General features: G+C 62.3%; 1 protein-coding gene across 1 annotated transcript in view; it reads right to left on the bottom strand.

Moving 5' to 3' along the window:
- Positions 1-447: 447 nt before the first annotated feature.
- ZFHX2 (zinc finger homeobox 2) overlaps positions 448-27,053 on the bottom strand; it is a 32,367-nt gene continuing 5,761 nt past the window's right edge. Inside the window, exons 2-10 of the mRNA XM_065565319.1 lie at positions 14,995-17,147; positions 13,462-13,964; positions 12,909-13,149; positions 11,652-11,717; positions 11,307-11,359; positions 10,744-10,947; positions 7,713-7,839; positions 3,888-7,022; positions 448-3,470 (exon numbers count right to left, since the gene is read on the bottom strand). Of these exons, the coding sequence (XP_065421391.1) occupies positions 2,665-3,470; positions 3,888-7,022; positions 7,713-7,839; positions 10,744-10,947; positions 11,307-11,359; positions 11,652-11,717; positions 12,909-13,149; positions 13,462-13,964; positions 14,995-17,092 (7,233 nt within the window). The 5' untranslated portion in view covers positions 17,093-17,147 and the 3' untranslated portion in view covers positions 448-2,664. The remainder of the gene's footprint in view (positions 3,471-3,887; positions 7,023-7,712; positions 7,840-10,743; positions 10,948-11,306; positions 11,360-11,651; positions 11,718-12,908; positions 13,150-13,461; positions 13,965-14,994; positions 17,148-27,053) is intronic.

The raw sequence follows: 27,053 nt of genomic DNA on the forward strand, positions 1-27,053 counted from the left end.
ACACCTTGTCTGCCACTTTCCCCCTGCATCCCCAAGACTATTTCCTGACTGCCCAGGATAGATGAGGCTAGATTTGGGGGTGAGAGGGTAATAGAGCCGGGTTTTAATTTTGGTGGGTCACACCAAAATGGCATCCAGTTGGTTCCTCGCCATATGCCAATCCCCACAGGCCCACCTCCATGGTCACCCCACCTCATTTTTACCTCATAACCCATGCCCCACAACTCCATTGGCCCCACTCCCGCTTCCCCTGGCCACGCCCACCTCCTTGGCCACCACCCCTTCCTCCGTTGGCCCCTCCCACCTCCTTAGCCCCACCTCTTCCTATGCAGGGAAGGAGGCAGGGGTCTGGATAAGTATGTGGAGTCTCCTTATGCTCCCCCTCTTCCCCCACATGGAGCATGAGAGGCGGTCAAAGAAAAAGGGGCGGGGTCAATTCTGGTCACAAATAAAGAAACAGAACTATGGGGGGAGGGGGAACCAGGGAGATGGGAGGGACTAATGCTGGAAGGGGTTGGGCCAAAGGAGTAGCTCTTAGGAAGTGGGAGGGGTCAATAAGGGAAAGCGTTCAATCTAGGAAGAAGGGGCGGGGCTAAGGAGGAAGAGATAGGGCCCAATGGGGAAAAGGCTGGTTCTAGGGTGAGGAGAGAGGCTGGGGGGCTCATGGAGAAAGGGGTGGGAAGGATGGGCCTAGGGAGGTGGGAAGGACCAATGGCAGGAGGGGCGGGGTCAATGGGAGAAGGAGGAGTCTCTGCAGGAGGAGTGGGGAGAGCAGGGAAAGGGGCTGAGGTGGAGGGGCAGAGCTAGGAAGGAAGGGGTAGAGTCAGCCTTGCAGGGGGCGGGGCTCCTTCCACAGGACAGGAGGTGGAGCCAGGGGCGGGAAAACACAGGACAGGTCTAAAACCATGGGAATTTCCACCATCTCCCTCCACTTTCTTCTTCTGCCTCTTCCCCCCGCTCCGTGACCCGATGCCCCCCACGACCCTCTCTTCTTTCATAGCATTTATTTTCAATTCCTTTTATTTCCTTTTTTGGGGGGATCTTTTCCCTTGTCCCCCCCTTTTCTTTAAATACACAACAAACGCCGGGTTTTTTTGGTGCTCCGGTGGGGAGGGGGGGTTGGAGACGGGGGGGGGCACAAGCCCAAGTTTTATTCCCCCCCCTTTCCACCCCCTCCCGCGCTTTGTAGTTCGTTTGGTTCGCGACGACGAGTGGGCACAGAAAACGGCCCCTTCCCGTCGTACAAATGACTGGGTCCTGGGGTGCGGGGGACACGGGGGAAAAAAGCTTTAAAATCTCCGCCCCGGTGACGAGGCCGGGAAGGGGGGAACAGCCGTCGGACGTTGGGGTGCGACCTGGGGCTGAGTCCTCTGGTGGGGGGTTGGGGGCGTCTGTTAGGTCCTTGCTTGGGCCGTCGCGTGGTTGGTGGGATTTTTGGTTGTGGTGCCGCGGTAGGAGAAGCTTTGGCTTCGCGGGGCGGCGGGCGGGAGGGGGGTGAATTCATTCCCCGGCCGGCAGCTTGGTTGGATGGGGGTTTTTTGGGTGGGGAACCGGGCGCGTGGGGATCTTTTAAAGCCTTCGAAGGATGGGGGTGGGGGAGCGTCTGTCAATCCACGCCCTCCTCCCCACCCCGAAAAAATTGGGGAGCGAGGGCTGGTCCCGCGAAGCCCTCGGCCGTGAGGAGAGAGACCGGAGGGGGGGATGGGCCCCCGGTCTCCTGTTTGGTTGGGGCTGGAGCCAGTGTCTGTCTGTCCGTCCGTCCCGACGAGTTCTATACACAATGGGCGGAGCATGCTGGAGGGGAGAAGAGGCAGGATATGGGGGGGGGACGGATAGGGGGCACCAAGAGTTGCCCCCCCCCATTTTTCGTTTCCTTGAGTTTGTCTCTCGTGCTGTCCGTTGAGTTGAGTTTTGGTTTTGGCCTGTCTTGATCGGTAACAGTATGGGGCATGTGCTGGGGGGGCACCTGGGGGGTACCTGGGAGTTGGCATGGGGGGAAGGGAGGCTGGGGGGGAAGAGAGAGGTGGGGGGTGGGTAATGTGGAAGCCCTGTCTTATGTTATGTGGGGGGGGGCAGAATCTGGGGCGTCTCTGGGGAGCCACCCGTGATACACGGATGGACACACGGGGAGCATGTGTGAGACCAAAGGCTGGAGGCCTTTGGGGGAGCCTGCGTGGTGGGAACATGCCTGACACACACATATGCGGAGAGGAGGGGGTGTCTGGCGGCCAGCTGTGTTGGGAACACGCCTAGCACATGTGTGGGCACCTCGCCAACCTAGAAGGCGGGGTGTGTGCTTTGAATTCACCCCCCCACACACACGCACTCAGAAGTGCCAGCTCTCTACATCTGGGTTGGGAGTATGGGGGGGGCAAGGGGGTATTTGGGTATGGGGGGTTGGCACATTAGGATTGGGGAGGCAGCCAGGAGCAGGTTGGGAGGGTATATGGATATGTTGGGAGCTGGCAGTGGGTGTCCCAGGTTGGGGGTCCCTCAGGACACGGGGCAGTCCTGGGCTGGGGTTCCCCAGAGTGAGGGGGTTTGGGAGCTGGCACTGGGGGTTCCAGGATGGGGGTCACCCAGGGTGGAGGGTTCCGGGAGGCGGTTCCCCAGGGCAGGGGGGGGGTCCAGGCACCCCCCATCTCCAGTTGCACCCCGCACTGTTCATAAAGCTAGAAGCGTGGTCGAGGTAGAGTTGCTTTTTGGGCTGGGGTCCGAGTGAGGTAACTTTGCTTCCTCTTTGGCAAAGGCCAGGGCGGGGCCAGGGGCGGGGCTGGCGGCGGGGGCGGGGCTGGCCTTGCGGCGGTGGGCGCTGGAGCGGAGGTGGGCCCCCAGCGCCTCCCGCCCGCTTACCAGCACCTCGCATGCCAGGCAGTGGTAGGTGCAGACGGGCACCCGCAGCGGCGCCGGCGCCGGCTGGCCGTAGTAACAGAAGCCGGCCTGGTGGGCCGCGGCCGCCTCCTCCCCCTCGAACGCCGCCTTGCATTGGCGGCACAAGTAGCGGTGGGCCACGTCCACCGTCGAGACCCCGGCCGGCTCGGGGGCCTCGGGGGCGGGCAGCAGGCTGATGAGGGTCTGAGGTATGACGGGATTCATGGGGAACAGCCCCTTCTTCATGCCATACAGCTGCTGGAAGTAGCCGCCGGGCAGCGGGGCGCTGAACAGGGAGGCTGGGGCGCCCGCTGGCACGGAGAAGGGCAGGAACTGGGTGCCCAGGAGGGTGGGCACCGTCGGCTTCAAACCCTTCAGGGTCTTTAGGGTGGGCGAGGTGGGGTTGGCCACGGTGCTGGGAAGTCTGGCGGCTCCAGCGACGGACACTCTGGTGGCTCCGGCGACCGACACTCCGGCGGCTCCCGGCTCCGGCTGGGTCTCCCCGGCGGGCTCCGGCGCCGAGCCGAGCTGGCTCTGAGGTAAGGGACGTCCTGACGGCGTGGAACCCAGGAGTCCGGTGCTGGGGGCGGCGGAGGGGCCTGTTCAGAGGATGGGGAAGGGGAGGGGAAAAGCATTGTGGGGAGGTCACCATGGTGGGCTGAATATCCCTGCCCCTCCCGCTCAATTCCACTCTTCCCCCACCCCCCTGCACAACCACGGGAACCCCACCCCCACCCGATGGGGTCCCAGAGAGGGCAGGAAGTTGGGAAGGGGGAGGGAAATGGGGGAGCAGAGGGGAAGAAGTTCAAAGCTGAGGGGCACCGCTAGAGGAGAGGGAGTGGGGAGCATGCGGAAGAGGGACAGGAGAGGGGGACGGTGGTTGGGCCCGGGGAGGGAGAGGGAGGAGCAATGTAGAGGCGTGGGGGCATGTGGGAGGACACTGGAAGCAGGGGCAGGGAAGCCCCCTTCCCCTCCCCCTACTGACCCCACTCACCTCTCCACGCCCTGCCACTCACCTGCGGCACCGGCTGCCGGAGGCGCTCCAGGGGGGACGGGCAGGAGCGGGGGCCCTGGCGCTCCATCATGGCCCTCGCTGCGCAGCTGGGCCTGCACGGCCTCCTTGAGCCGGGCCAGGTGGCCACGGGAGAACAGGTGGCCACGGCAGGAGACATAGAAGTCGTACTTGACTTGGCAGACGGGGCACTCAGCCCGAGGCTCAGGGGGGCCCTCGGAGGGAGCCCCAGGGCCCCCCTCGCCCAAGGCCGCCTTGGCCTTCTTCTCTTTGGCCCGGGCATTCTGGAACCAGACCTGGATGACCCTTTTGGGCAGGCCGATCTCCTCACCCAGCACCTCGCACTCCTGCATGGTGGGCGTTCGGTAGGCCTCGTAACACGCCTTCATGATCTTCAGCTGCAGGCTGGACATCTGGGTCCGGTAGCGGCGCTGGCCCAGCAGATCCAGCCCGGCCGCCCCCTCCGACGCCGGCCCATGCCCGCCTGGTGACTCTGGATCGGCCAAGGAGGAGGAAGAGGAGGAAGAAGAATCACTCAGATCGCCGCCGGATGGGCTCCGTGCTTCGTTCAACTCTGACGGCTCTGGCTCGGCCTGGTTGATGCTGTAGAGGACAGTGGCTGTCCCACCGTCAGAGACGCCATCAGAGACATTGGCCATCCTGCCACCGGAGACACTAGAGGTCCCGCCACAAGAGATATTGGCCATCCCGCCGCTGGAGACATTGGAGGTCCCACCAACAGAGAGGTTGGGGGTCCCACCAACGGAGACGTTGGCCATCCCGCCACCAGGACTCAACTTGGCCAAGGAAGAAGATGGGGAGGTCTTGATGGGGGGGATCCCGGTGCTGGCGCTGCACCGGAATTGCCCCTTGCGTTCCCTGGCGCGGGTGTTTTGGAACCACACCTGCACCACCCGTTTCTTGAGCCCCACCTCCTCTGAGATACAATCCAGCATCTTGCGGGTGGGGTTCGAGTCCTGCACATACCAGCGGTAGAGGATGTCCAGCTGCTCCGGGAGGATGGTGGTGCGGAGACGCTTGTCTCGCGGAGGATCCCCTTCGCCGCCGCTCCCGCCGCCCGGTGACTGGCTCCCGTCCTCGTGCTTCCTCTTCATGGGCGCCCCCTGGCTGTGGGGCAGCTCCGGCAGCGGGTCATGAGGGGCCAGGAATGCTGAGCCATGGACTCCTGGTGGATCAGAGGAGAATGTGGGGGCATTGCTCTCCAGGGGCTCCATGGCTCCATCACTCACTGGCTGATCTTCCTTGGGGTCTCCATCGCCCCTTGGTGCCTCTTCCTCCTCTTCCTCCTCCTCTTCCTCAGCTGGTGGCTCGGGCTCTTCCTCCGGCTCCTCTTCCTCCGGCTCTTCCTCTCCTTCTTCCTCCTCCTCCTCATTGCCTTCCGCTGAGGGCTGGTCGTCATAGCATTTCTTGAGATGCCGCACCAGGTCGAAGATGCATCGGAAGGCGGCTTGGCATTTCTTACAGCTGGGTTGGCTGGTGACAGTGCCCCCTCCAGCACCCCCAGCCTCAGCGCCATTCTTCCGGGCCTTCTGCCGGGCATTCTGGAACCACACCACGATGACCCGGTTGGCCAAGCCCAGGAGGACGGAGAGACGCTCCACCTCGCCATCCTTGGGGTAGGCGCTGGCTTCAAAGAAGGACTGGAGAGCCTGCGATTGGAACTCGGTGAATTTGGTGCGGGAGAACCGCCGGCTCGACTGACCGTCCCGGGATGGGTCTGTCCCTGCTTCCTCTTCCTCACCCCGGACCCACCGCCCTTCAGCTTCGGGCAGTGCCGGGGGCACCACCACCGGCACTGGCTGCATCAGGAAGGGTGGGCAGAGAGGGGTGATGCCTGGGGGCACTGGGGGTGTCTCTGTGGGGGCAGTGCCCTCGGCCGGCGGGTACATGCTGTCATAGGTCTTCCGGAACTGGGCGGCATAGCGGCTGAGGGCCTCGAAGGGCAGGAAGCGCCGGTGAACATGTTCTTCGTGCGTCTTCAGGATGAGCATGTTGGAGAAGACCTTCCCGCACGTGCCGCACCGCAGCTTCTCGGCTGGCGGGCGGGGCAGCGGGGCCACCGGAGGGGGAGCCGCGCCCCCCGCCCCCTGCTTGCCCTCATTGTACTGGATCACCAGCTCAAAGCCGAAGTTCTCCAGCAGAGCCTTGGCCGCCGGGTGGGAGGCCACGTTGGCTTCCTCTCCACCAGCATCCTCCTCCGTCTCCGGTTTGGCTGGGGCAGGCGGCGGGGGTGGCGGCGGAGGGGGCGGCTCCTTGGGCGGAGCCAGGATCAGCGGGGCGGACGGGGCCGGCAGGGCCAGGGCCGGCGCTGCCAGCGCGAGCTTGGGCGCCCCCTTGAGGTCGTGCAGGTAGAAGGGCAGGAGGAGCTGCTGCTGTTGCAGCTTGAGGAGTGATTCCGGCACGACCGGGAACGGCGGCAGCAGCGGCGGGGAGAAGAGCGGTGCTGGGAAGGGCAGCGCCGTCGGCACCTCCAGGATCTTGGGGGGCTCGGCTTCGGTGGGGGGGGCCGGGGCTGCCTCTCCCACCTCCCCCGCCTCCGGTGCCTCTCCTTTGCTGGCGGCCTCCGCCTTGGCCACCCGGGAGCGGGTCTGGTGGAGCACCGAGCGCATGTGGATCTCGAGGGTGGAGCTCTGGTTGTAGGACACCCGGCACGTGGTGCATTTGTAGGGCTTGTCGGAGGAGGGTTGGGGGGCCCCGGGAGCCCCCGAGTCGCCCCGGGATGGGGCGGTGGGGTCGGATGAAGCCTTCTTCATCTTGTGGAGGTGGGAGACAGAGTTGTAGTGGACCAGAAGGATGTTCTTCTGGGTGAAGGACTCTTTGCACACTGTGCACTTGTAGGGCCGCGACGGATCCAAGAACTTGTCCAGGGCAAAGTTGGTGGCTTTCCGGTAGGACAGGGGGTGCCGCGGGTCCTGCAGGGCCGGCGAGGTCTCGGGGGGGCGCTGCTGCTCTTCAGAGAGGGCCGGAAGCTGGACAGCGGCTTCCTCCTCCGGGTCGTCGGCCTTCGGAGCCAGGGGGGAGGCCGGGCGGGGTGGGGGGGGCAGGTCGGCCGCTGGAGGAGGGGGTGAGGGGGCAGGGGGGACTGGGGCTGAGGTGGCAGCATCTCCAGCAGGGGGCGCTGCAGGGGGAGCGAGAGAAAGGTGGGGTGGGGGAATCAATAACGGAGGCTCCAATAACCCCAACTCCAGCCCCGCAGGGGTGAACCCTCCCCAGGGCCGGCTCTAACTTTTTTGCCGCCCCAAGCAGCAAAAAAAAGCGCCGGCCCGCCGTAACACCCTCCCTCCCAGCGCCGCCCCGCCGAAACACCCCCCCACCGAGTGCCGTGCCGCCGAAACCACCCCTGCGGAGCGCCGCGCTGCCAAAACCCCCGCCGAGCGCCACGCCGCCGAACACCCCCTGCCCCCCCGCGGAGTGTTGCGCTGCCAAACACCTCCCACCGAGCACTGCGCCGCCGGAAACCCCCCCCCCGCCGAGCACCGCCAAACACCCCCCACCGAGCACTGCGCCGCCGGAACCCCCCCCGCCGAGCACCGCCAAACACCCCCCACCGAGCACTGCGCCGCCGGAATCCCCCCGCCGAGCACCGCACTGCCCCCCGCCACTCCAAGATTGGCCGCCCCTTACCAGGTGCCGCCCCAAGCACGTGCTTGGTTGCCTGGTGCCTGGAGCCAGCCCTGACCCTCCCCCATCCCCAATTTCCTCCGCAATCCCTGGCCATCCACCGTCTCCCCGCCCGGCCCCAGGGGGCACTGTGCCAGGGGGTCCCCACACTGCTCCATCTCCCCGCCCGGCCCCAGGGGGCGCTCACCTGTGGGTGCCAATTCACACTCCCCCCCGCACTCAGGGTTGGGGGCCGCTCCTGTCTCGGGGGGTTCAGGGGCAGGGCTGGGGCTGGGTAGGACTTTGGTGGCAAAGTTCATCTCCACAGTCGTGGCCTGGGGAGAGAATGAAACAGGAGAATTCAATGAGTGCAAAGTTATACCAGGCCTGGACCCCATCTCCCAGCCTGGCACTGGGGGGCGCTGTGCTCTGGGGTCCCAGCCCGGCACTAGGGGGCGCTGTGCCAGGGGAGGTCCCAGCCCAGCACTAGGGGGCGCTGTGCCGTGGGGGAGGTCCCAGCCCGGCACTAGGGGCGTTGTGCCGTGGGGGGTCCCAGCCCGGCACTAGGGGAGCTGTGCCATGGGGGTCCCAGCCCGGCACTAGGGACGTTGTGTCATGGGGGGGGTCCCAGCCCGGCACTAGGGGAGCTGTGTCATGGGGGTCCCAGCCCGGCACTAGGGGGCGCTGTGCCGTGCGGGAGGTCCCAGCCCGGCACTAGGGGCGTTGTGCCAGGGGGGTCCCAGCCCGGCACTAGGGGCGTTGTGCCATGGGGGGGGTCCCAGCCCGGCACTAGGGGGCGCTGTGCCGTGCGGGAGGTCCCAGCCCGGCACTAGGGGCGCTGTGTCATGGGGGTCCCAGCCCGGCACTAGGGGCGCTGTGCCATGGTGGTCCCAGCCCGGCACTAGGGGCGTTGTGTCATGGGGGGGGTCCCAGCCCGGCACTAGGGGGCGCTGTGCCATGGGGGTCCCAGCCCGGCACTAGGGGCGTTGTGCCAGGGGGGTCCCAGCCCGGCACTAGGGGCGTTGTGTCATGGGGGTCCCAGCCCGGCACTAGGGACGTTGTGTCATGGGGGGGGTCCCAGCCCGGCACTAGGGGCGTTGTGCCAGGGGGGTCCCAGCCCGGCACTAGGGGCGTTGTGTCATGGGGGTCCCAGCCCGGCACTAGGGACGTTGTGTCATGGGGGGGGTCCCAGCCCGGCACTAGGGGCGTTGTGCCATGGGGGTCCCAGCCCGGCACTGGGGGCGCTGTGTCATGGGGGGGGTCCCAGCCCGGCACTAGGGGCGTTGTGCCAGGGGGGTCCCAGCCCGGCACTAGGGGGCGCTGTGCCATGGGGGTCCCAGCCCGGCACTAGGGGGCGCTGTGCCATGGGGGAGGTCCCAGCCCGGCACTAGGGGTGCTGTGCCATGGGGGTCCCAGCCCGGCACTAGGGGCGTTGTGCCATGGGGGGGTCCTAGCCCGGCACTAGGGGGCGTTGTGCCATGGGGGGGTCCCAGCCCGGCACTAGGGGGCGCTGTGCCGTGCGGGAGGTCCCAGCCCGGCACTAGGGGCGTTGTGCCAGGGGGGTCCCAGCCCGGCACTAGGGGCGTTGTGCCATGGGGGAGGTCCCAGCCCGGCACTAGGGGCGTTGTGCCATGGGGGGGGTCCCAGCCCGGCACTAGGGGGCGCTGTGCCGTGGGGGAGGTCCCAGCCCGGCACTAGGGGCGCAGTGTCATGGGGGTCCCAGCCCGGCACTAGGGGGCGCTGTGCTGTGCGGGAGGTCCCAGCCCGGCACTAGGGGCGCTGTGTCATGGGGGTCCCAGCCCGGCACTAGGGGGCACTGTGCTGTGCGGGAGGTCCCAGCCCGGCACTAGGGGCGCTGTGCCATGGCGGTCCCAGCCCGGCACTAGGGGCGTTGTGTCATGGGGGGGGTCCGAGCCCGGCACTAGGGGGCGCTGTGTCATGGGGGAGGTCCCAGCCCGGCACTAGGGGCGCTGTGCCGTGCGGGAGGTCCCAGCCCGGCACTAGGGGCGCTGTGCCAGGGGGGTCCCAGCCCGGCACTAGGGGCGTTGTGCCATGGGGGGGGTCCCAGCCCGGCACTAGGGGGCGCTGTGCCGTGCGGGAGGTCCCAGCCCGGCACTAGGGGCGCTGTGTCATGGGGGTCCCAGCCCGGCACTAGGGGGCGCTGTGCCGTGGGGGGGGTCCCAGCCCGGCACTAGGGGCGTTGTGCCATGGGGGGGGGTCCCAGCCCGGCACTAGGGGCGTTGTGCCATGGGGGGGGTCCCAGCCCGGCACTAGGGGCGCTGTGCCATGGCGGTCCCAGCCCGGCACTAGGGGCGTTGTGCCATGGGGGGGTCCCAGCCCGGCACTAGGGGGCGCTGTGCTGTGCGGGAGGTCCCAGCCCGGCACTAGGGGCGCTGTGCCATGGCGGTCCCAGCCCGGCACTAGGGGCGTTGTGTCATGGGGGGGGTCCGAGCCCGGCACTAGGGGGCGCTGTGCCGTGGGGGAGGTCCCAGCCCGGCACTAGGGGCATTGTGTCATGGGGGGGTCCGAGCCCGGCACTAGGGGGCGCTGTGCCATGGGGGTCCCAGCCTGGCACTAGGGGCGCTGTGCCGTGGGGGGTCCCAGCCCGGCACTAGGGGCGTTGTGTCGTGGGGGGGTCCTAGCCTGGCACTAGGGGGCGTTGTGCCATGGGGGGGGTCCCAGCCCGGCACTAGGGGGCGCTGTGCCGTGGGGGAGGTCCCAGCCCGGCACTAGGGGGCGCTGTGCCGTGGGGGAGGTCCCAGCCCGGCACTAGGGGAGCTGTGCCATGGGGGTCCCAGCCCGGCACTGGGGGCGCTGTGTCATGGGGGGGGTCCCAGCCCGGCACTAGGGGCGTTGTGTCATGGGGGTCCCAGCCCGGCACTAGGGGGCGCTGTGCCGTGGGGGAGGTCCCAGCCCAGCACTAGGGGTTCTGTGCCGTGGGGGGTCCCAGCCCGGCACTAGGGGAGCTGTGCCATGGGGGTCCCAGCCCGGCACTGGGGGCGCTGTGTCATGGGGGGGGTCCCAGCCCGGCACTAGGGGCGTTGTGTCATGGGGGTCCCAGCCCGGCACTAGGGGGCGCTGTGCCGTGGGGGAGGTCCCAGCCCGGCACTAGGGGGCGCTGTGCCATGGGGGAGGTCCCAGCCCGGCACTAGGGGCGTTGTGTCATGGGGGGGTCCCAGCCCGGCACTGGGGGCGCTGTGCCGTGGGGGAGGTCCCAGCCCGGCACTAGGGGCGCTCACCACAAGCAGCAGCTTCTCCACGCATTCGGGCACCACGTTGTGGACGTGACTGAGGTGGACGCGCAGGCTGCCTCTGCCCACCAGCTGCTCCTCCTGGCACAGCGGGCAGCGGTAGGTCGGCTGCAAGGCATGCTGGGACACGGCGTGGCTGCGCACCCCCGCCGGCGCCCGGCTCACATAGCTGCAGTACGGGCAGCAGAACACCTGGGTGGGGGGCGGCGGAGAGAGGGGTTGTCAGATCATATGGGAGGGGCCCAGGCGTTTGGGACAGGGGAAAAGGACCCAGGCATCCGGGATGGGGGAAAGGGGCCCAGGCATCCAGAACCAGAGAGTGGATCCAGGAATCCGGGACAGCTGTCCTGCAGCTCCCGGTCCCATGGGGTGGGCCAGGGAGAGACAGGGATGCGCAAAAGCGGACCCAGGAGTCCGGGACGGGGGAAAGAGACTCGGGCATCTAGGACAGCAGCCCTGCAGCTGTCAGGCCTTGGGGCATGGTGGAGGGACCAGAATTGGACTCAGGTGTCCGGGATGGGGAGTTGCCCCCTCCCACTTGGGGTGCTCACCGTGGTCTGGGTTTCCCCGGCTGCTCGGCTCTTCGTCTCGGTCTCGTCCAGTCCTGCAGTGTGTGTGGGGGGGGTGTTAGCGACTTGCTCTGCTTCCCCTCCCCTCCCGCCCAACCCGTCCCCCCCTTGGGGCTCCACGCGGCCCCTCCCCCCCAGCACCCGCCAAGCAGAGCTCCCTCCGGGTTGGGCCGAGGCTTGGGGGAGAGGGCGGAGCACATGTGGGGTCAGGGCCCCCCCCGGTCTAGGCTGCCCGGCTCCAGGAGAGTCAAGCAGGGAGGGCAAAGCTGGAATCTCACATGGGGGTGCAGGAACCCAGGCATCCTGCGAGGAGAAGGGGCCACTCACCTGGGGGCGGGGCTTTGTTCAGAGTCTCTTTCTCCGGGGTCCTGGGCTCAGAGGTTGATTCCTTCCCTGGTGGGAGGGCAGACGAGATGGGTTAGGGGAGTGGGAGCAGTGGGGTGGGGCCGGGGGCATGATGTGATTGATGAAACGCTCCCCCCCCTCGCTTCATTCCCCCCATCCCTGCATCAGCTTTGTTAGACTGGCCCCAGAACCAGATGGTGCCCCTCACTTCCGACCCGCAGCCCCCTGCTAGCCCAGCCCTGGCCTCCCCCCAGCTCTGCTAGTGCCCCTCACTCCCGACCTGCAGCCCCCTGCTCGCCCAGCCCTGGCCTCCCCCGCTCAGCCCAGCTCTACCGGTGCCCCTCACTCCTGACCCGCAGCCCCCTGCTAACCCAGCCCTGGGCCCCCCCAGCCCTGCTAGTGCCCCTCACTTCCGACCCGCAGCCCCCTGCTAGCCCAGCCCTGGCCTCCCCCGCTCAGCCCAGCTCTACCGGTGCCCCTCACTCCTGACCCGCAGCCCCCTGCTAGCCCAGCCCTGGGCCCCCCGTCCTGCTAGTGCCCCTCACTCCTGACCTGCAGCCCCTGCTAGCCCAGCCCTGGGCCCCCCAAGCCCTGCTAGTGCCCCTCACTCCTGACCCGCAGCCCCCTGCTAGCCCAGCCCTGGGCCCCCCAAGCCCTGCTAGTGCCCCTCACTCCCGACCCGCACCCCTTGCTAGCCAAGCCCTGGGCCCCCACAAGCACTGCCCCCTCACTCCTGACCCGCAGCCCCCTGCTAGCCCAGCCCTGGGCCCCCCAAGCCCTGCTAGTGCCCCTCACTCCCGACCCGCACCCCCTGCTAGCCCAGCCCTGGGCTCCCCCCCAGACCAGCTCTACCAATGCCCTTCACTCCCAAACTGCAACCCCCCAGGTTCAGGGGAACGGGAAGGGGGGGCAGATTCTGGGAACCTCACAGGGGCTGTCAGTCACAGAGAGATAATTTCTCTCTTTCTCTCGCTCATTTTTTTCCTGTTCCTTCGTTCTCCCTGCTGGTTGCTAGGCAACGAGTCCCGGTGTCTGTCATAATCCATTAGGAGGGGAGCGTTTCTCCGCGGCCGCTTCGCGCTTGAATGTGTCCCAGGGCGGCATGAGAATTAAACACCAAGCGGGGTGGGGAACGGCGGCCGTGATAGCGTTCCTCACTCCCGACCCACAGCCCCATGCGCTGCCAGCCCTGGGCTCCCCCCTTTCCCAGCTCACTCCTGACCCATAGCCCCTGGGTACCGGTGCTCCGTGGCACGGGCTCGGCCAGGCGGATGCATCTCTCCAGGGCCATGGTGCCCTCGTCTGTGGGTCGCCCGCCCTGCAGCAGGTGGAGGCGATGCTGGCCGTGGGCATCGCGGTGCCGGGGGGCCCGCAGGTGGCACAACATGGCGAGGCAGGAAGGAGCGGTGGTGTTGCAGAGCAGGCAGTGGAAGTGGGGGGGGTCGGGACCCAGTGCCGACGCCTCCAACTCCAGCAGGAACTGGGGTGGGGAGAGAGAGATCAGAGGTGTTGGGGGAAGCCCCTCCTGAACCCTGCCCCCCCCCAGTGTATATCCCTCCCCCCCAGCACTCCCCTCCTGGCTTCCCTCCCCCCCCAGAACCGATGGGTCCCCCCTCTGTTGGTTGCCTCATCCCCATGCCTGGTTGCCACGCCCTCACCTTTCATTCCCCACCCCTTCTGCTGTAGCCCTGCCCTCCCCTGCTCACCTTGTATCTTGTCCCCACCCCCTCCCACAGCCCTGCCTCATCCTTACCTTGAAGCCCCACCCTTCCCCATAGCCCCGCCCCCTCACCTTGTAGCTTCGCTCGCCCTCCTCGTGCCCCGCCCCCCGCACGTGCAGCCGCATCTTCTCCTTGCTGTTGGTCTCGTAGTCGCAGAGGTTGCAGCGCAGGTGGAGGGGGGGCGGGGCAGGGGCGGGGCCAGGCTGCAGCTCAGCCCCTGCGGGGGTGGCGGTGGGCAAAGCCCCGCCCCCCTCGCGCAGGTGGGCAGCTAGCTGGTACTTGTGGGCGTGCTTGTCGGTCTTCAGGTGCAGCTGGAAGTTGGCCTTGAGCTGGGTGCCGTAGGCGCAGAGCCGACAGCGGTGGAGATCCCCCGCCACCTCCTTCCACTCAGCCTCGGGCAGCCGGCGCGGAGCGGTGGAGTGGCGAAGTAGTTCCTCCACACTGTCCGTGCCGAAGCGCTGGCACACCAGGCAGCCGAAGAGCCGCTCCGATGCCACCAGCGTAGCCAGTGGCGGGGAGGCAGGGGCCAGTGGGGGCGGAGGACATGGGGATGGGGAAAGCGGCACCGGAGCCGCTGGCGGTGGGGCAGAGAGAGAACAAGACAAGGGAAAAGCGAAAGAGGAAAAGGAAGAATGAATGAGAGGCAAAGGAACGAGTAAAAGGAAGAAATAATGATAGGAAAGGGAAGAATGAATGCGAAAGAAAGGAATAAAGAATGAATAAGAAATTGAAAGAAAATGAACAAGAGAATGAATAAGAGAGAGAAGGAAAGAATTAACAAATGGGGGAGAGAGAAGACAAAAAGAATGAACAAATAAAACAGGAAGAAATGAGCAAGAAAGACAGCCAGAAAGGGGAAACAATTGAAAGAATGAATGGAGAGGAAAGAGAGAAAGAATGAATGTGTGTGAGCAAGAAAGGAGGAATGAAAGAACAAATGAATGTATAAGAAAGAGAATGGGTAAGAAACAATGAATGAATGAGAGAGAAAGGGAAAGAACAAAAGAAAAAACAGGAATGAATAAAAAATGAAAGTGGAAGGAAGGAAGGAAGGAAGGAATGAAAAGAAAGAGAGAGTGAAATGTAGAGAAGATAGACAGAAGAGAATGGATGAAATCTGTTAATATTGACCTGAAAAGACATTTTCCCTACTGTCCCCACAAACTCTCTTGGGGGATCCCAGCCTTTCCAGCCCCCTCCAGGTTATCAGTGTCCTTCCCCATGGAAGGAGGAAGGGGAATGGTGGAATGGAGCAGGAGGGAGGGGATGGGGCTCTCAGAGGTGGGAGTAGGGTTGGGAAGGGGGCATGGAGCTCACTGGTGGGGTGGACATGGGGAGACATGGGGAGGAAGGAGAGACATGGGAGCATGTGAACAGGGATCCCCCTATTGATGGCCATCCTGAAGTTGGACCCCATTGTTGGCCAACCCAATGTCGACTCAGTTGTTGGCCAACCCAACATTGACCCCACTGTTGGCCAACTCACCCAACATTAACTACTGTGGGGAACGGGGCGCACAGTGTGGGCAGGTCACTGGCGGTGATGGTGGTGGCAGTGGGAGATGTGAAGACATGGTGTGAGGCAAAGGGCCGCAGCCCCTTACCTGGTGCTGAAACCGCCCCCTTCCTCCCAGCGGGACCCAGTGGGTGGAAGCCATTGAGCAGCAGCTGTGCTGGTTCCATGGGCTTCTCCACCCGCAGTCCCGGGACGGCGCCGGTGGCTCCTGCATGGTGGTGGCCGTGGTGGTGACCCAGAGCTTGCACCCCATAGAACTGGAAGAGCTCGGTCTGCGGCTGCTGTTTCCCCCCACTGCTGCCCCCCGGCTGTCCCAGGAGCCCGGGCAAGGCCAATGGCAGCCCTTGGTGGAGGAGAAGCACATTCTGCATGTGCTTTTCCGATGTCATGTGGATGCGAAGGTTGCGGGAGATGCCGGTCTCATAGCTGCAGACTTTGCACTGCCAGGATGTCTTGCTTTTGGTCTCTTTCTCCTCAGGGGCCACCGGGGTCGGGGCTGTGGGGGTGGCTGGGGGCACTGGCTGGGCCCCGCCGCTTGTGTTGGCCTGGAAACCCTGAAGGTTGGCCAGATGCTTGTCTGACTGCATGTGGATGCTGAGGTTCCCCTTGGTGGTGGTGGAGTAGTTGCAAGCCTCACAGCGGTACGGCTTATAGCCACAGTTGTAGCTCTCACCCCGGGCCAGGCGCGGGTGGGGGCCTCCGGCACTGCAGTAGGCGCAGTGGCTGTTGCTCTCAGGATGCTTCTCCTTCATGTGGACATCCAGGGTCTGCTGGTACTTGTAGTGCCAGTTGCATTTGGGGCACTTGAGGGTTTTGCAGGAGTTGCGGGAATGCAGCAGGGACATGTGGCCAGAGAGACTGAGCCCAGGATAGGCCATGGCCGTGTAATCATCCCCAAAGCCAAGAGGGACCCCTCCAGTGTTGGAGTTGACCCCGCTGTTGGCCAACCCAACATTGGACTCGCTGTTGGACTCGTTGTTGAGCTCGGTGTTGGCCTTCCCTGGCGGTGGGTCATCCGGGACGTTGGTGCCTCTGGGTGGGCTTTGGCCATGTGAGCTTTGGTCCGGCAGAAGCCTCAGCCCATCCCCTTCTTCCTTCCTGCCTTCAGCCTTCTCCTCCTGTTGCTCCTCCTCCTCTCCCCCGTTGGCCCAGTCCACGCCGCCGGCCCTTGAATCTTTGGCATCGGGTGGCTTGCGTCCTTCTCGGGGGCTTCTCTCCTCCTCCTCCTCCTTCATTACATTCACCCATCCACTACACATTCCGGCGCTGAGGTCCACCCCGCTGGGGGGGTTATTTGGTTCTAGGAAGCTGAGGGCAGTGCCCTGGAGCACGGCGGGGACTCCTTGGGACAGGGCCCGGCGCTCCCCGGGGCTGAGCCGCACCCCATGGGCTGAGAGGGCGTGGGATGCCAAGGAGCGGCCCTGTCGGAAGGAGAGACGGCAGGCCAAGCACAGCCACAGTGGCCATGATGGTTCTTCCTCTTGGCCAACTTTGGCTTCCCCCTCCCCGTCGGTGACGGCATCTTTGGGTTCGGTGGGAGAGTTTTTGGCAGAGGTGGTGGGAGCAGAGGCCCTGGCTAGTCGGTAGCTGCGGAAGGCGCCGGATGGGGGCTGCTCGCCCGGCGCTGAGGTATTCTGGGACATTTGGTCAGTAGACGTAAAGCCTTGGTTGGGGCCGCCATCTTGGACGTGGAGGGTGGACACCGGCAGGGTTGCCGTGGCGCCAGGGTAGCCCTTTGGTAAGAGAACATGGCCGCCGCTGAGGAGATAGGCTGAGCCATCAGGGAAGAAGAGCAGATGGGCTGTGCTGCCACCATCTTCCGCATCCTCTTCATCATCATCATTGCCTTCTTCTTCCTCCTCCTCCTTGGCATCTTCCCTGGGGGCGGAGGGATGGAGGAGGGATGGGCTTGGTGCTACTAGGCCGAAGCCTGCCTGGAGTTGTGGGGCAGACAAGATGGCCGCTGGGAGATTGGCGGGGCCTGGTTCCGGCTGGGGGACGGGGCTGGGCCTCATGGTCTCAGCAGGGGAAGGGGAGGTGGAGGGGCGGTCCGGCAGGGAGGGTTCTTTGGTGGCTGGAGGGGCGGAGGGGTCCTGAGGTGGCCAGCCCACAGCCCTGGCATCCTGCCCGTCGGTTGTGGGGGCAGAGGAGGAGGAGGAGGAGGCAGAGTTAGAGGGAGCGTCCATGGCGGTGGAGGCAGGAGGCGCGTGGAGGGGTCATCTCAGCGCAGGAGCCGAGACCCTGCGGGGGGAGGGGGGAAGAACAGAGTGAGAGAGGGAGGGTGAGAAAAATTGAGTGCTTGGGAGCCCCCTACCCCTACCCCCGTCCCCTTCCCCATCCACTCAGCTATGACCTGACTCAGGCTAGGACCATTATCCGCATGGAATGAGGAAGGGTGAGCAGAGCCCCCGGGGGCAGTGACTAGTACTGCATCCCCCCACACCAGCTACCAGGCCCCAGGACTCCGCTCCACCCATCCCCTGGAGGGGGCACCGGCTCCTATCCGGCCCCAGGGCTGGGGACTGGCTGGTTCGGGGGCGGAGAATGGGACATGGGGCCTGTCCCCTCAATGGAGCACTGGCTGGAGGATTGGGGTACTGGTTGGTGAGGGACCGGCGGGGAGGGGAGAGGTTGTTTAAATTGCAAATAAGAGTCACCCAGGCTGGAGGAGGAATTTCCATTGCAAATGGAGCTGGACACAGGTTGGGAGCCACTGGCGGGGGGCAGGACACAGGGGGGAGGGGCTGAGAACCACTGGGGGCACTTGGTGGGCTCGCGCTGAGAGACAGAATCACCAGGGCATGGGAGCCCTGAGACCAGCTGGCTCAGGGGAAACCGGGCCCAAGAGCTGCAAAATGCACCTCCACCTCCTTGATAGATAGATAGATAGATAGATAGATAGATAGATAGATAGATAGATAAGTATGGGGATGGATGGGGAGGGGGTGTATGGGGATGGATGGATGGATGGATGGATGGATGGGGTGTATGGGGATGGATGGATGGGGTGTATGGGGATGGATGGGGAGGGGGTGTATGGGGATGGATGGATGGGTGGGTGCAGGGGATGGTTGAGGCAGGGGGTGGATGGGTTCAGGGGGTGAATGTAGATAGATGGATGGGAGCAGGGGGTGGATGGGGACAGGTGGGTGGATGGATGAATAGAGGGGGTATCTGAGGATGGATGGGTGGATGGATGGGGACAGGTGGATGGATAGGAGGGTGGGTGGATGCGGGGGTGGATGGGGACAGGTGGGTGGATTGATAGGAGGGTGGGTAGGTGCAGGGGGTGCATGGATGGATGAATAGGAGGGTGGATCGGTGCAGGGGGTGGATAGGGACAGGTGGGTGGATGGATAGGAGGGTGGATGGATAGGAGGATGGGTGGGTGCAAGGGGTGGATGGGGACAGGTGGGTGGATGGATAGGAGGGTGGGTGGGTGCAGGGGGTGGGTGGGGATGGTGGGTGGATGGATGGGTGCACGGGGTGGATGGGGACAGGTGGATGGACGGATGGATAGGAGGGTGGGTGGATGGGTGCAGGGGGTGGGTGGGGACGGTGGGTGGATGGATGGAGGGTGGGTGGGTGGAGGATGGATGGATGGATAGGAGGGTGGATGGGTGCAGGGGGTGGATGGGGACGGGTGGGTGGGTGGATGGATAGGAGGGTGGGTGCAGGGGGTGGATGGATGGATGGATGAATAGGAGGGTGGATGGGGACAGGTGGGTGGATGGATAGGAGCGTGGGTGGGTGCGGGGGGGTGGATGGGGACAGGTGCGTGGGTGGATGGATGGATGGATAGGAGGATGGATGGGGACAGGTGGGTGGATGGATAGGAGCGTGGGTGGGTGCGGGGGGTGGATGGGGACAGGTGGGTGGGTGGGTGGATGGATGGATGGATAGGAGGATGGATGGGTGCAGGGGGTGGGTGGGTGAGTAGATGGATGGATGGATGGATGGTTGGATAGGAGGGTGGATGGGTACAGGGGGTGGGTGGGTAGATGGATGAATGGATAGGAGGGTGGATGGGTGCAGGGGTGGGTGGGTAGATGGATGGATCAATAGGAGGGTGGGTGGGTGCAGGGGGTGAGTGGGGACGGTGGATGGATGGATGGAGGGAGGGTGGGTGGATGGATGGATGGATAGGAAGGTGGATGGGTGCAGGGGGTGGGTGGGGATGGTGGGTGGATGGATGGATAGGAGGATGGATGGGGACAGGTAGGTGGATGGATAGGAGCGTGGGTGGGTGTGGGGGGTGGATGGATGGATGGGTAGGAGGATGGATGGGTGCAGGGGGTGGGTGGGTAGATGGATGGATGAATGGATAGGAGGGTGGATGGGTGCAGGGGTGGGTGGGGATGGTGGGTGGATGGATGGATGGATGGAGGGTGGGTGGGGACTGTGGGTGGGTGGATGGATGGATGAATGGATAGGAGGGTGGATGGGTGCAGGGGTGGGTGGGGATGGTGGGTGGATGGATGGATGGATGGAGGGTGGGTGGGGACTGTGGGTGGGTGGATGGATGGATGGATAGGAGGATGGATGGGGACAGGTGGGTGGATGGATAGGAGCGTGGGTGGATGCAGGGGGTGGATGGGGACAGGTGGGTGGGTGGATGGATGGATGGATAGGAGGATGGATGGGGACAGGTGGGTGGATGGATAGGAGCGTGGGTGGATGCGGGGGGTGGATGGGGACAGGTGGGTGGGTGGATGGATGGATGGATAGGAGGATGGATGGGGACAGGTGGGTGGATGGATAGGAGCGTGGGTGGATGCGGGGGGTGGATGGGGACAGGTGGGTGGGTGGATGGATGGATGGATAGGAGGATGGATGGGGACAGGTGGGTGGATGGATAGGAGCGTGGGTGGATGCGGGGGGTGGATGGGGACAGGTGGGTGGGTGGATGGATGGATGGATAGGAGGATGGATGGGTGCAGGGGGTGGCTGGGTGAGTAGATGGATGGATGGATGGATGGTTGGATAGGAGGGTGGATGGGTACAGGGGGTGGGTGGGTAGATGGATGAATGGATAGGAGGGTGGATGGGTGCAGGGGTGGGTGGGTAGATGGATGGATCAATAGGAGGGTGGGTGGGTGCAGGGGGTGGGTGGGGACGGTGGATGGATGGATGGAGGGAGGGTGGGTGGGTGGATGGATGGATGGATGGATAGGAGGGTGGGGACCGTAGGTGGATGGATAGGAGCGTGGATGGGTGCGGGGGGTGGATGGGGACAGGTGGGTGGGTGGGTGGATGGATGGATAGGAGGATGGATGGGGACAGGTAGGTGGATGGATAGGAGCGTGGGTGGGTGTGGGGGGTGGATGGATGGATGGGTAGGAGGATGGATGGGTGCAGGGGGTGGGTGGGTGGGTAGATGGATGGATGGATGGATAGGAGGGTGGATGGGTGCAGGGGTGGGTGGGGATGGTGGGTGGATGGATGGATGGATGGAGGGTGGGTGGGGGACTGTGGGTGGGTGGGTGGATGGATGGACGGATGGATAGGAGGGTGGGTGGGGACTGTGGGTGGATGGATGGACGGATGGATGGACGGATGGATGGATGGAGGGTGGGTGGGGACTGTGGGTGGGTGGATGGATGGACGGATGGATGGATGGATAGGAGGGTGGGGACCGTAGGTGGATGAGTGCAAGGGGTGGATGGACAGACAGGAGGGTAGATGGGGATGGACGGATGCGGAGGGGAGGCCATAGGCAGATATTCATTCCTACCCATCCCTTGCCGCAGCCCCCTCTATCTGCCATCATTCAACCCCCTTTCCCCCCATCTCACTCTTTCATTGCTCCGCTCTGGGGTTCGGTGAGGGGAAGGGAGGGGAGTCTTGTGGATGCAAATCACCTCATTAAGGAGCCAGCGGCAGGCGGGTAATTAGCCTGGGCCTTGTATTTTCTTATCAGCGACACAAAGGGAGCGGTGTGGGGGAGGGGAGAGAGATGGAGGGAAGAAAACTGGGGCTGGTCGGAGGGAAAGGGAAGGATGGAGGGAGCGAGCTGGGGAGAGCGAGAGGCTGGAAAAGAGGGTTGGAGGCAGAAGCCAGATGGACGGATGCAAGGAATGAGACAGAAAGGGACGGAGGGAGGGGATGCACCAGACAGGGAAGGAGAGAACGAAGGAAATGGAGAAGGAAGGAGGGAATGAGAAGAGGAGGATGGAGGGAATGAAGCAGGGAGAAGAGGAGGATGGAGGGAACGAAGCAGGGAGAAGAGGAGGAAGGTGGGAACGGGACAGAGAAGAGGAGGATGGGGGGAACGAAGCAGGGAGAAGAAGAGGATGGAGGGAATGGGACAGAGAAGAGGAGGATGGAGGGAACGAAGCAGGGAGAAGAGGAGGAAGGAGGGAACGGGACAGAGAAGAGGAGGATGGAGGGAACGAAGCAGGGAGAAAAGGAGGAAGGTGGGAATGGGACAGAGAAGAGGAGGATCGAGGGAACGGGACAGAGAAGAGGAGGATCGAGGGAACGAGACATAGAAGAGGAGGAAGGAGGGAACGAAGCAGGGAGAAGAGGAGGATGGAGGGAACGGGACAGAGAAGAGGAGGAAGGAGGGAACGAAGCAGGGAGAAGAGGAGGAAGGTGGGAACGGGACAGAGAAGAGGAGGATGGAGGGAACGAAGCAGGGAGAAGAGGAGGAAGGAGGGAACGGGACAGAGAAGAGGAGGATGGAGGGAACGAAGCAGGGAGAAGAGGAAGAAGGTGGGAACGGGACAGAAAAGAGGAGGAAGGAGGAAACGGGACAGAGAAGAGGAGGATGGAGGGAATGAAGCAGGAAGAGGAGGAGGATGGAGGGAATGGGACAAAGAGGAGGAGGATGGAGGGAACGAAGCAGGGAGAAGAGGAGGAAGGAGGGAACGAGAGAGCAGAGGGGACAGAACAAGGCAGCGATAGGGGGGTGACACAGGGGTCCGTGCCGCGGGCGGTGGGGGAGGGGAGGGGCGGGATCTGCGCAGGCCGATTCGGGGAGATTCATTTCAGGGGGCAACAGGGCCAAGGAGAAACCAACCTGTGGGGAACGGGACATGCCCTGTCCCGCCCCAGCCCCACTGGTGCCCCTCACTCCCGACCCACAGCCCCTGCCCCCCCACCCCCGCCGGTGCCCCTCACTCCTGACCCACAGCCTGCCCCCCCTCAGCCCCGCCAGTGCCCCTCACTCCTGACCCACAGCCCGCCCCCCCTCAGCCCTGCCGGTGCCCCTCACTCCCAACCCGCAGCCCCTGACCCACTGTTCTGCCGGTGCCCCTCACTCCTGACCCACAGCCCTGCCCCCCCACAGCCCTGCCAGTGCCCCTCACTCCCGACCCACAGCCCCGCCGGTGCCCCTCACTCCCGACCCACAGTCCCTGCCCCCTCAGCCCTGCCGGTGCCCCTCACTCCCAACCCGCAGCCCCTGCCTCCCTGTCCTGCCGGTGCCCCTCACTCCTGACCCACAGCCCCGACGGTGCCCCTCACTTCCGACCCACAGTCCCTGCCCCCTCAGCCCTGCCGGTGCCCCTCACTCCCAACCCGCAGCCCCTGCCCCCCTGTCCTGCCAGTGCCCCTCACTCCTGACCCACAGCCCTGCCCCCCCACAGCCCCGCCAGTGCCCCTCACTCCCAACCCGCAGCCCCTGCCCCCCTCACCCTCGCCTGGGGAGCAGGGCTGGATTATGGCACAAATTGGCGGGAGATGAGAAACGCCCAGAGAGGGGAGCCCCCAGCTACTCCAGCTGGTTCCAGCAGGGGGCGCTGGGGGGGGCAGGGCCTGGCTGGAGCGGGGCAAGGCCTGCAGTGGTTGGCCTTTCTCCTATGCCTGGCATCCCACAATGCACAAGGGCACTCATTTGCCTCAAATTTGCATACAATAGTGAGCCTTGGGTATCTAAGCAGCTGCTCTGATCTTGTTCCATGTGCTGAAGGGAGGGGGAGTGGTGGATTGGAGGCTCCGCCCACTCATCTGCATATGCAAATATGCAACACCCATCAGAGGGCCCAGGGCAGAGCTACATTCTCTTGCTCTCTTGTGTGTATGGATCGGGCGTGTCGGCTGCGTGTCTGTGTGTGTGTGTGTGTGTGTGTGTGTGTGTGTGAGATGTATATCCATCGGGTGTGTCGGCTGTGCGTGTGTGTGTGTCCTGTATATCCATCGGGTGTGTCGGCTGTGCGTGTGTGTGTCCTGTATATCCATCGGGCGTCAGCTGTGCGTGTGTGTGTGTGTGTCCTGTATATCCATCAAGTGTGTCGGCTGTGCGTGTGTGTGTCCTGTATATCCATCGGGCGTCAGCTGTGCGTGTGTGTGTGTGTGTGTCCTGTATATCCATCAAGTGTGTCGGCTGTGCGTGTGTTCTGTATATCCATCGGGTGTGTCGGCTGTGCGTGTGTGTGTCCTGTATATCCATTGGGTGTGTCGGCTGTGTGTGTGCGTGCGTGTGTGTGTATCGATTGGGTGTGTGTCCTGTATATCCATCGGGTGGGTCGGCTGTGCGTGTGCGTGTCCTGTATATCCATCGGGTGTGTCAGCTGTGCGTGTGCGTGTGTCATGTATATCCATCGGGTGTGTCGGCTGTGCATGTGTGTGTCCTGTATATCCATCGGGCGTCGGCTGTGTGTGTGTGTGTGTCCTGTATATCCATCGGGTGTGTCGGCTGTATGTGTGCGTGCGTGTGTATCGATTGGGTGTGTGTCGTGTATATCCATTGGGTGTGTCAGCTGTGCATGTGCGTGTGTGTATCGATTGGGTGTGTGTCCTGTATATCCATCGGGCGTGTCGGCTCTGCATGTGTGTGTGTGTCCTGTATATCCATCGGGCATCGGCTGTGCGTGTGTGTGTCCTGTATATCCATCGGGTGTGTCGGCAGTGCGTGTGCGTGTGTGTCATGTATATCCATTGGGTTTGTCGGCTGTGCATGTGCGTGTGTGTATCTATTGGGTGTGTGTCATGTATATTCATCGGGTGTGTCGGCTGTGCATGTGCGTGTGAGTGTGTGTGTCATGTATATCCATCGGGTGTGTCGGCTGTGTGTTGTGTGTACGGATCGGGTGTGTCGGCTGTGTGTGTGTGTGTGTGTGTGTGTGTGTGTGTGTCATGTGTATCCATTGAGTGTGTTGGCTGTGTGTTGTGTGTATGGATCGGATGTGTCGGCTGTGTGTGCATGTGTGTGCATCGATCGGGTGTGTGTCGTGTATATCCATCGGGTGTGTCGGCAGTGCGTGTGCGTCATGTATATCCATTGGGTTTGTCGGCTGTGCATGTGCGTGTATCTATTGGGTGTGTGTCATGTATATTCATCGGGTGTGTCGGCTGTGCATGTGCGTGTGAGTGTGTGTGTCATGTATATCCATCGGGTGTGTCGGCTGTGTGTTGTGTGTATGGATCGGGTGTGTCGGCTGTGTGTGTGTGTGTGTGTGTGTGTGTGTCATGTGTATCCATTGAGTGTGTTGGCTGTGTGTTGTGTGTATGGATCGGATGTGTCGGCTGTGTGTGCATGTGTGTGCATCGATCGGGTGTGTGTCGTGTATATCCATCGGGTGTGTCGGCTGTGCATGTGTGTGTGTCATGTGTATCCATCGAGTGTGTTGGCTGTGTGTTGTGTGTATGGATCGGATGTGTCGGCTGTGTGTGCATGTGTGTGCATCGATCGGGTGTGTGTCATGTATATCCATCGGGTGTGTCGGCTGTGCATGTGCGTGTCATGTGTATCCATCGAGTGTGTTGGCTGTGTGTTGTGTGTACGGATCGGGTGTGTCAGCTGTGTGTGCGTGTGTGTTCATCGATTGGGTGTGTGTCGTGTATATCCATCAGGTGTGTCGGCTGTGAGTGTGTGTGTGCATCGAACGTGTGTGTTTCGTGTATATCCATCGGGTGTGTCAACTGTGTGTTGTGTGTACGGATCGGGTGTGTGTCATGTATATCCATCGGGTGAGTCAACTGTGTGTTGTGTGTATCGATCGGGTGTGTGTCATGTATATCCATCGGGTGTGTTGGCTGTTCATGTGTGTGTTGTGTGTATCAATCGGGTGTGTGTTGTGTATATCGGTAGGGTGTGTCGACTGTGTGTTTGTGTGTGTGTGTGCATCAATCGGGTGTGTGTCATGTATATCCATCGGATGTGTCAACTGTGTGTTGTGTGTATCGATCAGGTGTGTGTTATGTATATCCATTGGGTGTGTCAACTCTGTGTGTGTATGTGTGTGTATTGATCGTGTGTCTGTTGTGTATATCGGTAGGGTGTGTAAACTGTGTGTGTTGTGTGTATCAATCGGGTGTGTGTCATGTATATCCATCGGGTGTGCATTTTGTATACCAATTGGGTGTGTGTTGTGTATATCCATCAGATGCGTCAACTGTGCATGTGTGTGTTGTGTGTATCAATCAGATGTGTGTTGTGTATATCCATTGGGTGTGTTGACTGCATGTGCCTGGTGTATATCCATCAGGGGGCTGTTGTGTATATTAATCAGGTGTGTCAACTGTGCATATTTGTGTTGTGTATATCCATTGTGTGTGTGTGTTGTATATCGATCAGGTGTGTGTTATGTAGATCCATCAAGTGTGTTCCACTTTGTATGTGTGTGTTGTATGTATCAATCGGATGTGTGTATATTCATCGGGTGTGTTGACCGTGCGTGTGTGTGGTGTATATCTATCGTGGGTGTGTTTTGTATATCAATCAGGTGTGTGCTGTGTAGATCCATCAGGTGTGTCAACTGTGCATGTGTGTGTTGTGTGTATCAATTGGGTGTGTGTTGTGTATATCCATTGGGTGTGTGTTTTCTATACCAATCGGGTGTGTGTTATATAGATTCAACAGGTGTGTCGACTTTGCAGGTGTGTGTTGTGTGTATCAATCGGGTGTGTGTTGTGTATATCGGTAGGGTGTGTCGACTGTGTGTGCTTGTGTGTTGTGTGTATTGATTGTGTGTGTGTCATGTATATCCATCGGATGTGTCGACTGTGCATGTGCATGTTGTGTATATCCATCAAGTATGTGTTGTATATATCGATTGGGTGTGTGTTGTGATTATCCACCAGGTGCATCAACTCTGTGTGTGTGTTGTGTATATCGATTGGGTGTGGCAACTGTATGTGTGGTGTATATCAACAAGCTGTGTCGTTTGGATGTGTGTTATGTATATCGATGGGGTGTGTCAACTGTGCGTGTGTGTGTTGTGTATATTGATTGGGTGTGTCACTTGGGTGTGTGTTGTGTTTATCAATTGAGTGTGTCAATTGTGTATGTGTATATTGTGTGTGCTGTTTATGTTGTGTGTGTCAATTGTGTACCAGCTGTGCATTGGTGCACTTGTTGTGTGTGTCGACTGCACACATGTGCGACTGTCATGTTTGTGCCAAGTGTGTCATTGTGCTACTCTGTGTGTAGCCTCTGTGTGGGGATGTTTGTTGGGTGTTACAGAATGGGGTTGTGCAGAGAGTGCTGTCTCCGTGTGTCCTGGGTTGTGTGGCTCAGTGTGTTGCGTTTGTGTAGTCGCAGTTGAGTGACCCATCTTTTTGGAGGCTGGAGGGTTGCATGTGTGTTGACGTGCATGTTGTGTGTATTCCTGTGTATTCCTGTGAGATGCTTGTGTATATGTTGTGGTGTTGTGTAGTGGTGTGACGGTGTTGTGTGTTTTGGTTTGTACCTATATGTATATGGCGTGTGTGATTGGGGGGTCATATAGAAGTGTCCACATGTGAGTTGTGTGCATCTGGGTGTCGGTGGTTGTGTGTACATTATTCAGTGTCGGGGTGTGTGTGTGGCTGACAGCAAGTGTTATGTTACTGGGGATTGTGTGGTTGTATCTCGCCGTGGGAGTGGATTGTGTGTGTGTGAGAGAGAGAAAAAGACGGTGGTGTGTTGGTGGGGTGGGTTGTATTACTGTGGCAAGGAATGGGAGGGGTATGTGGTGGTGGTTGTGTTGTTGCAGGGGGGTATGTGCTGTGATGTTGTTTCCATTTGGAGAGTGTGTCAGGTGGGTTTTGTGTTGTTGTATTTGTTCTCCGGTTGTGTGCTGTGGGTTTCTGTTGTGGTGTAGTGTGCAGTTAGGGTGTGTGGGTGTCTTTAGGGTTTGTGTTGAAGTCATATGTTTGTTGGGTTGTATTAGACAATGTTTCTACTTTGTTTGTTGTGACTGGTTTTCTGGGTGTCTGTTGTGT

This window comes from Chrysemys picta, chromosome 13 (assembly GCF_011386835.1).
Source record: "Chrysemys picta bellii isolate R12L10 chromosome 13, ASM1138683v2, whole genome shotgun sequence".
Lineage (NCBI taxonomy): Eukaryota > Metazoa > Chordata > Testudines > Emydidae > Chrysemys > Chrysemys picta.